Consider the following 13,835-nt stretch of genomic DNA (forward strand, 5'->3'; position numbering starts at 1 on the left):
ACATGGACTTGTCTGAGCACCGACTCAGCTGATCAGCACAAGTTCCTTGATGTCGTTTCGTATTTACCCTGTATTTGACTTCTACCACATCAGGGCATCCCAGGCAGAAACTTGTCTCAGTTGATTTGGAATCTTCCTTTCACCTGCTCTTTGGTAACAAGATTCTGGTTCTTCTGGCAGCTCCCCACAGATTAATGTCAGCCAGTTGAGTGCCCACTGAGAACAAACACAACAGGCATGGTGGGGAGCCTGGGGGAAGCCAAGTCACAGAGCCTACTTAAGGCATCTCTAGTCTAGTGGTCGCACCATATCCCAGGAGGTTTCCGAAGACCATGTCGGGGAGTGAGCTTATTAACCGCCAGGCTCATCCGGCCGTGGTGCTGACTGTGCTGTTGTGATTTAACTGATCTTTGCAAAGATGAAAAGGACTCCCAGGATAAAACACAGACTAGAATTTGGGCATCTGTCTCTCTTTTTTTTTTGATGAATGTAATTTTTTTTTTTTTTTTAGTTTTTATTGGAGTCTAGTTGATTTACAATGTTGTGTTAGTTTCAGGTGTGCAGCAAAGTGAATCAGTTATACACACACACACACACACACACATATATATCCATATATATATATATATATATATCCATTCTTTTTCAGATTCTTTTCCCATATAGGTTATTACAGAATATTGAGTAGAGTTCCCTGTGCTATACAGTTGGTCCTTGTTAGTTATCTATTTTATATATTGCAGTGTGTATATGTTAACCCCAATCTCCTAATTTATCACTTCCCCTTTGATCCTGATGGCCCTTCGTAACATCTGAGAATCAACCACATTATATTAAACCTGTAAACTCTGAATATTGTCGGAAAGTGCAGTTAACCTGTTTTGTCATCGTTAAATGAAACTAGTTGGTATTCCTGAAAAAATACTTCGTTTTTCTGTGCATTCCTCGTAGATTGATCCATGGCTCATATGTCTGGGTCCACTTCACACCTCCTATCACAAAGCAAAAGCTCAGAAAAACACTTCCAGATACTAACTGCCAAATCCTGCAATAGCAGGAAATGCTTAAAACAATAAAGATAATATTTTATACATTCATTTCTGGAAAATAATGACATTGTGTTCTGGTGTAAATATCTGTTCTTCTGGGTAAACTTTCTCTTCAAGTCCAAATTTCTATGATACTTCCCTGTAGCTCTTCTCTTCGAAAAAAAAACACACTATAATTCTAGCTTTGCAACTCCTAAATTGATAATTACATAGATTTACATAAAAGGCACATTTAATACAGTCAAATTGTTTCCAATAAGGCATATTGTGTAAAAGTGTTTCAAACTCTGCATTATCGCTTGTTGGCTCAATGAACGGATATTAATGGCTGAAGTGCCTTAGTAACTGTACTCGTGATCCTAGAAGATATGATCACAGAATTGATGAGGAATGAATATTCTTTGAAGTGGGGAGTGGAGATGGGTGGGTGATGTGGGTCTGGAGAGGAATCTTTAAATAGAATAAATTCGAAACTTCCTTTTTAAGTTGTATGTACACTTAAATATGTAAAACACATATAATTGAGCATAATTCAAAGGCACCAAAATGATGTTGTCCTCACTCATATTCCTGAGCCACCCAATTCCTCTCCAGGACACAATCACTGTTATCTCTGTCTTGCACAACTTCCAGATACATTTTATTCAAAAATTTTATTTTTTAAAGATTGCTTTTGGTTACAGAGCAAATGTTTACTTTGAAAAATGGGGAGTTGACTTCTAGCATTAGAAGACGTATTTGAAAATGTCCAAGCAAAGGAAATTATGGCATTGTTATATCCTAATTCTGGAAAACATCTTGAACTGTAACTGGGTATACCACTGTGTACAGGTAAGGCTGTTTTGGGATCTCATCTTTCAATGTAACTGTCCATGTACCCTATAGTCCAGGAACATACTATGTGCTTTCTAATCACATTTACTCACTAAATGTTTAATTTTGAACATATGATATTACCTCAATTTCCTCAGGGTGCCCCCAAAATGTGTATTAAGCAACCGTGCATAAATAGATACATAAATGGTCAAATAAGAATACTTTATAAACAATTTATCAACATTTAATTACTCCCACATGGTAAACTACTAATAAGGCTTTTTAAAAATTCAAAGGTGTTATGATAATGGCGCCATTCTTGAAACTGAATCAAAGGCACGTGCACATCTAGTTTTGATGCTACCTTCTTTGAATATTTTTCAATCCTCACCCCCCTCATCATTCCAGGGACATCTGTTTAATCCTGTGCTGTGCACCCTAATCACAAGCACTCATTAATTCTGAACTTGAATATATCAATATTGATTATATACAACACAAATGTAGTCTTGCTTATTTGAAATAAATAATACACGTAACCCCCTAAGGTGCTTAGGCCTGATCTTGTGCACATTAAGTTTAAAATATCCATCTTCCTAAATGTAGTGACAAACACACGCCCACTCAGGAATACTAAAAAAATACATTTATTGTACTAATGCCTCCTTCCACATTGCACTCAGACCTCTTGAAATCACTTAACTTTCCTGAATCTGTGAGTATAATATTTCCACTCTTTCTTCCTTACATAGTTTCTGGAAAAAGCAAATCAACTTATACTCGAGAGCAATATGAAAATTTAAACTAGACTACGTGAATGTGTTACAGTGGTGTGATAGTCACATCATCACAGAATCAGAGCTTCCACAATGGAAAGGCTTGCAGTATTGTCTGCAGCCACCTCCTCACATAGATTAGAAAGCTGAGCTGCAGCAAAGGTACAATGGTGCACTGTGGGTCACAGAGTGAGTCTGCAGCAAGGGCTGGTCCTCCAACCTCCCTGTTTTCTTTGCTGGCCCTTCAGCCTCCACCTAACACCAATGTATTAGCGGGGGTACCTCTGCTCTTCAGGTAACTGTCCCCACTTCTACAGCTTAAACCCCATCTCACCACACTCTCCCCATGGCTCACAACCCTGTGGCAGCACTTGGTGTCCTTCCTACATTAGAGCTTGGACAGGGTGGCCTGTGTCCAGAATGGAATGGAGAGAGGGCTCTGCCCAGATGCCACTTCCCCTCAGAAGGTCCCCACTCACTCATCATCTGCTTCGGAATCACCCCAGTCACAGCACTGGCACATCTCCAGGTTTTAAGTCCATGAGGGGAATTGTTCAACATACCATTCCCAACCCCAGTGAAGACCCAATACAAAGTAGGTGCTCACCAAACTGACGTCAACTTGAATTAAGAGAAGTACATTTTTATTGTCTCCATGTTTCTATGGTTTGTATGTATCACAAAAAATAAGCATGGCAACGGAGAGGAAAACAGAGTCTTACACTGGAAAAACTAGGGCAGGGCAACTCCATAAAGGAAAGAGAGACAGAAAAGGACCCCACTCCCACTCTGCAGCAGGCTTCACCAGTGAGATAAAGTCTTCCAAGGAGCCCAACCCTTGCTCTCTGAGAGGGAACTTGACCCTCCCCTGAGTACACAGCTTCCTTGAAACACTCTCAGACAGGCTTTACTCTCCCCTACTCCACTTAGCTCAGAGCCCAGAGGGGGTCCAGTGTTCTCTCAGCTAACTTCTGCTACTTCTAGACCATTATCTATTTATCCTTAAAAATGAACACAAAACACAACTGCCACCCCCCGTCAGCCTTCTGCCCTCTGTGTTGCTGGAGACCTCAGCCTTCCTGGCCCCGGAGCTTTTTGGCCCCTGGTTCATAGTCATTTCCACTTCACTGAGACTTCGGGGTGCACCTGAAAGACCCTCCCCAGAACAGCCTCCAGGTTCCTACACTTCTTCAGTAACAAATGTCCTTTTTATCTACAACACGTCTGCTCATCCCCCAGAGGAGGTGAAGTCACATTCTCCAGTGGGCCATTCTTTGACATTAGCTCTCTTTTTTCCCACCTTCTCTCATCTTTCCCACCACCGCCCCCTCCAGCTCTGAAGAACCCCATCATTTGGTCCCACTGGCCCCCTTCCTTTCTCCTTCACACCTCTCAGGGCCCACTTCCCATCCAGCCGAGACTTCAACGTGTGTCACTTCACGCTCTCTCTAGCCAGGACCCTCCATGCTGTCCCTTCCCACCCTTCTCTCCTCTCCACCAGACAATCCCAAGCCTGTGTCTATCCAATCACTCACTATCTTCCCTGCTGGTCAAAATTACCCAAAGGTGCAGGTTGGTGCCATTTCAGTGTCATGGTCTCTACTCTTGGCTGGATGTGTCCTAGCAGTTCCTTTACACACCCCTGCAGGATCACATCACCACTCTGCTCAGTCTCCTTACCAAGCTTCCTCTTCGCTCGAAATGTAATCCCCCTCCTTCCTCCCAGCTTTCTTAGTCCTGCCCAGATCCAACCCCTCTTCAAATCCTACTCACTACTTGCAAATGCTTTTGTGAAAAACAAAGCAGCAGAGTGTGTAGAATGAAATGAATTAATGAAAATGTTTATTCATACAGAGTTTGTCTTAAGAACAAGTCTTAAAGTTGGAGTCATCCAACTGTATCGTCTAAAATTGAATGAGTGGGGCTTCCCTGATGGCGCAGTGGTTGAGAGTCCGCCTGCCGATGCAGGGGACACGGGTTCGTGCCCCGGTCCGGGAAGATCCCACATGCCGCGGAGCGGCTGGGCCCGTGAGCCATGGCCGCTGAGCCTGCGCGTCCGGAGCCTGTGCTCCGCAACGGGAGAGGCCACAACAGTGAGAGGCCCGCGTACCGCAAATAAATAATAAATAAATAATAAAATAAAATAAAATTGAATGAGTGTTTCCACTCTGGGGGTCTCCCCATGACCTCTGAAGCTCTCCCAGCTTTGCACTTTCTTGGGGCCCGTTCCCTGGCTCCCCTGGCCTATCTCCTCAACTCACTTCTATGTGAACTTGGAGGGACGCTGAAGAGCAGCTACCGCTGATTAATCACCAGTGACTGGTTTCCAAAGGCCCCGGGGCTGGCAGGAGGGGTGGGGGAGAAGAGAGGAGGCAGAAGCCGCGCTGTGGGAGCTCTCTTACCGCATGACAAAATTTGCTTCATCTATTTGACGGCCACAGTCACTCTTCTTCAGAATCCCACCATTTCCCACCACCGCGCATTTCTTCAACGGCAGCTGGAATGGGGTTGCCTAGCAACAGAAAACAAGGCGGGTTTTCACTGCAGAGAACACACAACCGCTCACAAAATCATTGTTTACAGCAGACCCGGCCAGAGAATTTGGCTGAAGACGGGGCAGAGGAAAAAGAGCATGTAGAAAGAAAGATGCCAGAAAGTTTGCAAGGAACAAACGAGCCTATTCCTTTGAAATAAACGGGTTTTTTTTTTAGCTCCCTGAAGTGTATTTCAATATAACATTTTTTGGTATCAAACTGGCCGTGCACATAGTGGGGAGTGACTGCTAAAGAAAATGGAAAAATCCCCACTAAACATTCTTAGGATTCTTTTTAAAGGCATTAAGCTGGGAACAAACTCAAATGAATTCTATTCCCCTATTTGGATGCAACTTCATTCATTCACACAATCAGTCATTCACTCAACGTTGCTGGTGTTTCCTATGCTAATTGTTGGGGATAAACACGAAGGCAGAGAAACCACAGGTCTCAGAATTCACAGTTTGGGATGTGAGGAGAGTGTGAACACAGAAACTTATGTAACAGACCCTATTGTAACGCTGAACTTGTAGGAGAGGTATGTTTCACATGCTGTGGAGAATCCAGAGAGGGGCAAGAAGACACGTCTGTCAAGCTGATTCAGGGAACGCTTTCTTACTCGAGATGAATCTTTAAGAATGAGTAAGATTTTGCCAGGCAGAGAGAGCAGCATAAACAGAGGCACAAAAGTACGCTGAGAGCAAACGCTGTGTTTATGAGCACATGAACACTCCGGGCGGGTCTGTCTAGAACTTAGGAGGCACTAAGGGACAAGCGACTTGTGTCCATCCAGACAGCATATGACTTTCTGCAGACATTGAACTGGACTGCAAAGAAAATGTTCCGTGTACTTGAACATTCCCTGGGGTGCTATTTATAGTACCAGGGAATATCAAAACCCAGCACTAGCTCCTGGAAGTGAAATGCGACATTCGGTCTCTTTTAGCTGGGTCAGCAAGAACCACCAGACACGGCATTTCCTGCTTGCTGAAACCAGGCACAGTGGTTGGTGTTCTCAGGGGGAACACCTTACATCTGCATAACTGGGACATAAAATAACCATGCCGATATTAAGTCAGCCATCCTTGATGAATATGAAGGGCATAATATGGATTACACCAAAAGAATAAATGAATACCCGAATATATGCACATAAATTAATTAAAGCAGAAAAATGAAATTCCAGGGGTGTGAGTGATCACTGGTAGGTGAGGGGCACTCACTGTAGCACAAGAAGGGAATTTCACTTCCTTGATTTCTATTTTGTAAAAGGAATAGCCAGAGCTATGACAATATAGCTGATGAAGATACAGGACTGAAACTGTAGCGTCTAAGCATTTGCAGATGGGAAAGACTTCCCTTCACAACACTACAGCAGAGACTGTCCAGTGACCTCCAGATCAGGATACAGAGAGGAGTTTCAAGCAAAGGCCAGCACCCCAACACGCCCAGGATAAGCCATGGCATTTTTTTCAGTCACTCCTGGGAGGAAGGTTTGAAATCAACAAACACATGGGCTAGATCTGTAATTTTTTAGATGTACATTTAAGTCTTTATGCTCAAATTAACTGTTCTTTTATTCCACAAGTATTTATTAAACACCTACTATGTCCCAGGCACTGTCCTGGGTGACAGGGACATAATAATCCCTGTTCACAAGGAGCTTACATCCTAGCAGGGAAATGGATGATAAATAAGACAAATGAGTAAATAAACAGAGTATCAGATGGTGACATGGGCTGTGGAGACAAAGAAAATCATTGGCATGAGAAGATGAGGAAATACTTTTGAAGAGGACTTGCCATTGAAATAGGGTGGTCAGGAGACATGGAAGCAAATCCCTGAAGGACAGGGGATAGTGAACCTTACAGGTACCTGTGGGAACCACCGGGAGGGGACACTCCTGGGGTGTGAAATGAAGAGGAAAGAGCCCAGTGTGTCTAGAGATGAGTAAGCAAGGGACAGAGGAGGAGGGGAGATTAGGTAGGGGTAGGGTGAGCAAAGGAGTGATGCTATAACATGTTGTGGAACAATCACTGCTGCTGTGTGAATAGGCTGTAAGATGTCATGCACAGAAAGAAAGAGACCAGTCTTCTGAAACAGCAGACTAGAGATTTTGGTGGCCTGGGCTAGAGTGAGAGCAGTGGGGGTGGTCAGAAGTAATCAGATTCTGGAGATGTTTTGGAGGAAGAGCTGACCGGATTTGCTGGTGCAATGGAAATAGGATAAGAGAAAAAGAGAGGAATCAAGAACGATGCCGAAGTCTGGGGCTTGGACAACTATGAAGACGGACTTGCCATTTACTGAGACATGGAAGATGATAGAGAAGCAGTTTTTGTGGGGGGGATAATCTGGAGTTCAATTTTGAATATGTCAAGTGTGAGATCCCCATTAGACATTTAAGTGGCAATGTCAAGCAGGCAGTTGAATATATGAGAATACAGTCGGGGAACTGGTCTCTCCTGGAGATAGAAAGATGGAGGTGATCAGCATATAGGAGGTATTTAAAATCAGGGGACTAGCTGGTGAATGAGTGTAGACAGGAAAGAGAGGAGGTCTAAGAACTGAATCCTGGGAGGCTCCAACAAGAAGTCAGGAGACTGATGAGAAATCGGTAAAGGAGACAGAAGCAGTGGCCAATGGAATGGGAGAGAAAAACAGGAAAGTAGAGTGTCTTGCAAGCAAAGTTTAAAAAAAAATATCTCAAGATACTCAAGAAGGATGGGGAAAAATTGCAACAAATGCTATTGATAGATTGCGTAAGGTAAGTGCGGAAAATTGCCACGGGATTTTGCAACATGGAGGTCACTGGTAACCTTCCTCAGGACAGACCTGTTTCAGGAGTGAGGATGGAAGCCTGATCTGAGTTCAGTGAGTTATACAATTAACTGTATACAGTTTATGTCAAAAGTGTGGGCTCACTCATGCTCTACTAATATTTAGTTTGCTCTGTAAAAGCCAATTTAACCCCCGCTCATTGTTGTTAAAGGAAAGTCCCTGGACGACATCGACTGACAATACCAGTTTTCCAAGCAAGGATCTGGGCACAACAAGCAGAGCTGGGAAGTGGCAGCGGCAGTAGCAGCATAAACCTGGGTACAAATACTACCTCCTAACTTCCAGATTGTGGGACCCGTGGGCGTTCCACTTCCTGTCTCTAAAGAGGGATAATGCTGCACAGGACTATATGAGATGATATGAGATGATGTACGTAAAGCATCTCACTGAGCCACTAGCGTGGTGGTCCTCCCATTATCCTTCCCCTCTTCTTTCATCTCTTTCCTCCTTCTAGCAGAGTCCACTGACTTGTTCAAGCCACAAAATACTTAGATTCCATGGGTTTGGGAGAAACATGGTAAAATAGTGATTTATCACACTCTACCTTAACAACTGGAATAATTTTATTAGCAGAAAATTTACCTACTTTATATGGTATTTACCTGTTCTTACATTATATATACATGTATGTCATATACAACATATATGTATATATATGTTTTATACACACACGCGCGCACACACACACACCCCATTACACTTCTTTAAGCCGTTGAACAAAAGCCCAGTTGAGGAGGAAGCCATTTCTGACTTTGTGCTGGTAATATTTGCTTACTTCCTCTTCATTTGGTCAATGCTAGCCCTCACACAAGCAACTTCATTTCAATAACTGTTTCTCCGGTATCTGGGTGCATTCTTCTGGGCATTGGTAATATGCCAGTGAACAAAGGAGTTCACCAAAGCTTTACAGAGAGAAAATACTTAATTGAGAAAATACTGCGGATTTTTTTTTAACTAATTGAGATAATACTATCATTATTCTATTCTAGGCACAAAATATTTTAACTTGGCAATGGTCGATGCTTACCAGAATGATCCGTGAACAAGGTGTCCTCCTTTTGGTGTATATTACATAGAAAGAATTCTGGTCATCCATTTCCACAAAAATATTATGATTCTGTCTAGGAGTATTTTTATTAAGGCACTAACCGCATCCTTTCTTTTCAAAGGTATCTCCTTGCACCCATGTAAGAAAATATCTACTGGGTCTGAGAATATAGTACTATACTATAACACTCTTCCTGCTAACCTTAAAAAATACTACTCTAAATGAAAGGATGGATTAGGCAGACTGACTACAGCCATGGTCTCAAAATATTGCTTGACCACCAATTCACCTTATAAATCTTCGTCCAAGTTTTTTCACCTATCATTGTTCCATCTATTAATGGCCATCTTCTTAATGACTCTATTATATTAACCATCTGGATTCAGATTATGGTTTACCAGGCCCTGCAAACTCTCAGTGCCTCACTGGAAGTCAGGCATGATAATAACTATCCCATCTGTCTCCCAGTATGATTATGAGAATTAAAATCAGCTGAGGTGTTGAACATTATCAGAAAACTCTGAAGTCCCATATAAATATATGAGACTAGTACATTATTAAATACTAAAAGAATTAAATTTTCTGGGGAAAAATTATCATTACATTGCTAAAGTACTACTATTACATATAGTTTACCATTGTGTGAGATACTTGCAATTTCAAAGGTTTACATAGATTTTGAACAAAATATTTTCTAATCATTGGCCCTTAGAGGGTATATCTACTACTCTATCAATGAGTTTTTAAATGCACATTTTTATATGAATCAATCCAAGTATCATATCTTTTTTGCTCACTGTTCTATATGCAAACTAAGAACAGATCAGATAATCAACAATTTGTTCAATAATTATTTAATTTGCAGATTTCTATTGAGCATCCAATCTATTTTAAGCAGTGTCTGACCTAAAGGTATTTTCTTTTCTTTTTTTTTTTTTTTAAACATCTTTATTGGGGTATAATTGCTTTACAATGGTGTGTTAGTTTCTGCTTTATAACAGAGTGAGTCAGTTATACATATATATATGTTCCCATATCTCTTCCCTCTTTGTCTCCCTCCCTCCCACCCTCCCTATCCCACCCCTCCAGACAGCCACAAAGAACCGAGCCGGTTTCCCTGTGCCATGCGGCTGCTTCCCACTGGCTATCTACCTTACGTTTGTTAGTATATATATGTCCATGTATTTTCTTAATGTCATAATGGATATATTATTCGTTTATTTATTTTTAAAATTTATTGACATATAGTTGATTTACAATATTGTGTTAATTTCTGCTGTACAGCAAAGTGATTCAGTTATACACATATATACATTCTTTTTTTATATTCTTTTCCATTGTGGTTTACCATGGGAATATATACTGAATATAGTTCCCTATGCTATACAGTAGGGCTTTGTTCTTTATTCGTTCTGTATATAATAGTTTGCATCTGCTAATCCCAAACTCCCAATCCATCCTTTCCCCACCCCCTTCCCCCTCGGCAACCACAAGTCTGTTCTCTATGTCTGTGAGTCTGTTTCTGCTTTTGTTTTGAATTTTATCTTATTTTTTTATAAGGAGGCTCTTATTAGTTATCCATTTTATACATACTAGTGTATGTATGTCCATCCCAATCTCCCAATTCATCACACCACCACCCCCTGCCCTGCTTTCCCCCCTTGGTGTCCATACGTTTGTTCTCTACATCTGTGTCTCTATTTCTGCCCTGCAAACCGGTTCATCTGTACCATTTTTCTAGATTCCACATATATGTGTTAATATACGATATTTGTTTTTCTCTTTCTGACTTACTTCACTCTGTATGACAGATTCTAGGTCCATCCACGTCTCTACAAATGACCCAATTTCATTCCTTCTTATGGCTGAGTAATATTCCATTGTATATATGTACCACAACTTCTTTATCCATTCATCTGTCGATGGGCATTTAGGTTGCTTCCATGACCTGGCTATTGTAAACAGTGCTGCAATGAACATTGGGGTGCATGTGTCTTTTTGAATTATGGTTTTCTCTGGGTATATGCCCAGTAGTGGGACTGCTGGGTCATATGGTAATTCTATTTTTAGTTTTTTAAGGAACCTCCATATTGTTCTCCATAGTGGCTGTATCAATTTATATTCCCACCAGTAGTGCCAGAGGGTTCCCTTTTCTCCACACCCTCTCCAGCATTTATTGTTTGTAGATTTTCTGATGATGCCCATGAGTCTGTTTCTGTTTTTGTAGATAAGTTCATTTGTGTCATATTTTAGATTCCACATAAAGTGATACCATGTATGTGTCTTTGTCTGACTTACTTCTCTCAGTATGATAATTCTCTAGGTCCATCCATGTTGCTGCAAATGGCATTATTTCATTCTTTTTTATGGCTGAGTGGTATTCCATTCTATATATACACCACATCTTCTTTACCTATTCATCTGTTAATGGGCATTTAGGTTGTTTCCATATCTTGCCTATTGTGAATAGTGCTGCTGTGAATATAGGGCTGCATGTATCTTTTTTAAGTTTTGTCCAGATATATGCCCAAGAGTGGGATTGCTGGATCATATGGCAGCTCTATTTTTAGTTTTTTGAGGAACGTCCATACTGTTTTCCATAGTGGCTGCACCAATTTACATTCCCACCAACAGTGTAGGAGGGTTCCCTTTTCTCCACACCCTCTCCAGCATTTGTTATTTGTAGACTTTTTTATGATGGCCATTCTGACTGGTGTGAGGTGATACCTCACTGTAGTTTTGATTTGCCTTTCTCTAATACAGTAAGTCCCCTACATACGAACCTTCAAGTTGCAAACTTTCAAAGATGCGAACATGCATTCGCACATCCAATCACGTAAGTTAGTTCACGTGTCTGGTGTACGTTGTCACGTACGTGCATCCTTTACAAGTGGTTGTGCTTTTGTGTACTTTACTGTACTGTACTGTATAGAGTACAATAGTACAGTATCTTTATTACAAGCCCAGGATGTCTGGCAGCAAGCGTAAAAGCAGTGGTGATGTAGCTAGTGCTGCTAAGAAGCACCAAGAGATAACGATGGAAACAGAAGTGAAAATAATTGAGAGAGTAGAGAGACAAGAGGAAGAAGAAGTAACAGAAGAACCAAAGAGATTCACGATGCAGGAAACGGCAGGGGGATTTTCTTTATTTGAGGAGGCACTGCTAGTATTTGAAGCACAGGACTGGAACGTAGAATGGTACACGAAGGTTGCAGCAGCCGTTCAGGATGCAATCCAGTGCTACCGTGTCATCTATGACGAGAAAAAAACAGCTACTACCCAGACATCACTAGATCGTTTTTTCAAGAGGGTAGATATAATTGAATCCAGCAAGGAACCAGACCCTGTGTCATCAACGTCAGGCGTGAGTGAAATTGCAGCCTGCCCTCTGTCTCCTGTTGCTGATGATCCTTCAGCTCTACCATCTCCCACCTCCTCTCGCTCCTCCAGTCAGTAACACTTCTTGCCTGTTCACTCGATGCCAGCCCGTATACCAGCTGTTGTTCTGTACTACTGTGCTTTTCAAGGTACGGTACTGTAAGATTAAAAATGTTTTATTTTTCGTGTTTGTTTTTTATGTATTACTTGTGTGAAAAGTATTATAAACCTATTATAGTAGAGTACTACTTAGCCGATTGTGTTAGTTGGGTACCTAGGCTAACTTTATTGGACTTACGAACAAGTTGGACTTACGAACGAGCTCTCAGAATGGAACTCGTTCATAGGGGACTTACTGTAATTAGCGATGTCGAACATCTTTTCATGTGCCTCTTGGCCATCTGTATGTCTTCTCTGGAGAAATGTCTATTTAGGTCTTCTGCCAAAATGGATATATAATCTCCAAACCTCAAGAACAAACATGAGACCCACTACTCTCTAAACATGAGCCGATTAACGAAGCCATTCAGAATCTTGCTTCTGAGACACCCTTACCCTTATTATGGTCCACAGCCTGCACTGCCTGTGCCTCTTCTTAAATAGCCCTGATGCCTGACTTCCCTTTTCATTCCACAATTATCTGTTGAGCCCTGATATGCGCCAGGAGCTGCTGTGGATGCTGGAAACGTACTGGTGAACAAAATAGACAGATACTCTGCTCCTGGAAGCAGGAAAAACAGAATTTAACAAATAGGAAAGTACAGAATGCTATAAGGTTAGGAAAAATCTCTCTGAGGAACTGACACTGGGACCTGAGATCTGAAGTTTTTAGGCGTGAGAAAGGTAGTTGAGATTTCGGCCTATTAGATCATCTTAGGAAGACTGGGGAAAAAAAGACAAAAATTAGAGTCTTGGATGTTTTATGGAACGAATGAAAGTGAAAAGACTTGTTACAGGTTGGAAGACTTTTTCAGAAACAAACTACAAATGCCAACCGTGAAAATATTCCTGGCTGAGAATATGCCTTGAAGAAGGCTATTAAAAACTGAAGAACTTAAACCCTGTTCTTTCTGCCTTATGTAAATAGCTCCAAAGCGTCCCAGAATGGCTCTCATAATTAAGTGAATAAAGACCTATTTACCAAGTCATTTCCAAAGCCAAACACCTCACTTCCTTTTCCTCTTCATGGGCGATCCACACAAGACAACAAAGTAGTAAGACCCAGTGACCTTGATCACCTACTCATCTTCCATCACATAGACGTAACTAGGTGTCCTCAATGATAATTACACCACCTCTATGAGCGACTGAGTTAACCACCATCGATCTCTAATTCTTAAGAGTTTGGGCTGGCCTTGCAGGGAGGGGAGGAAGGACAGGTGTAGGGAAAAAAGAA

General features: G+C 41.6%; 1 protein-coding gene across 1 annotated transcript in view; it reads right to left on the reverse strand.

Moving 5' to 3' along the window:
- The window catches only part of ST8SIA1 (ST8 alpha-N-acetyl-neuraminide alpha-2,8-sialyltransferase 1), a 162,274-nt gene that overhangs the window by 59,389 nt on the left and 89,050 nt on the right, over positions 1-13,835 (reverse strand). The window contains exon 3 of the mRNA XM_007449374.1: positions 5,044-5,153. Coding sequence (XP_007449436.1) covers positions 5,044-5,153 — 110 coding nt within the window. The remainder of the gene's footprint in view (positions 1-5,043; positions 5,154-13,835) is intronic.

The sequence above is a fragment of the Lipotes vexillifer genome, unplaced genomic scaffold, assembly GCF_000442215.2.
Source record: "Lipotes vexillifer unplaced genomic scaffold, Lipotes_vexillifer_v1.1 scaffold135, whole genome shotgun sequence".
NCBI classification, from domain to species: domain Eukaryota; kingdom Metazoa; phylum Chordata; class Mammalia; order Artiodactyla; family Lipotidae; genus Lipotes; species Lipotes vexillifer.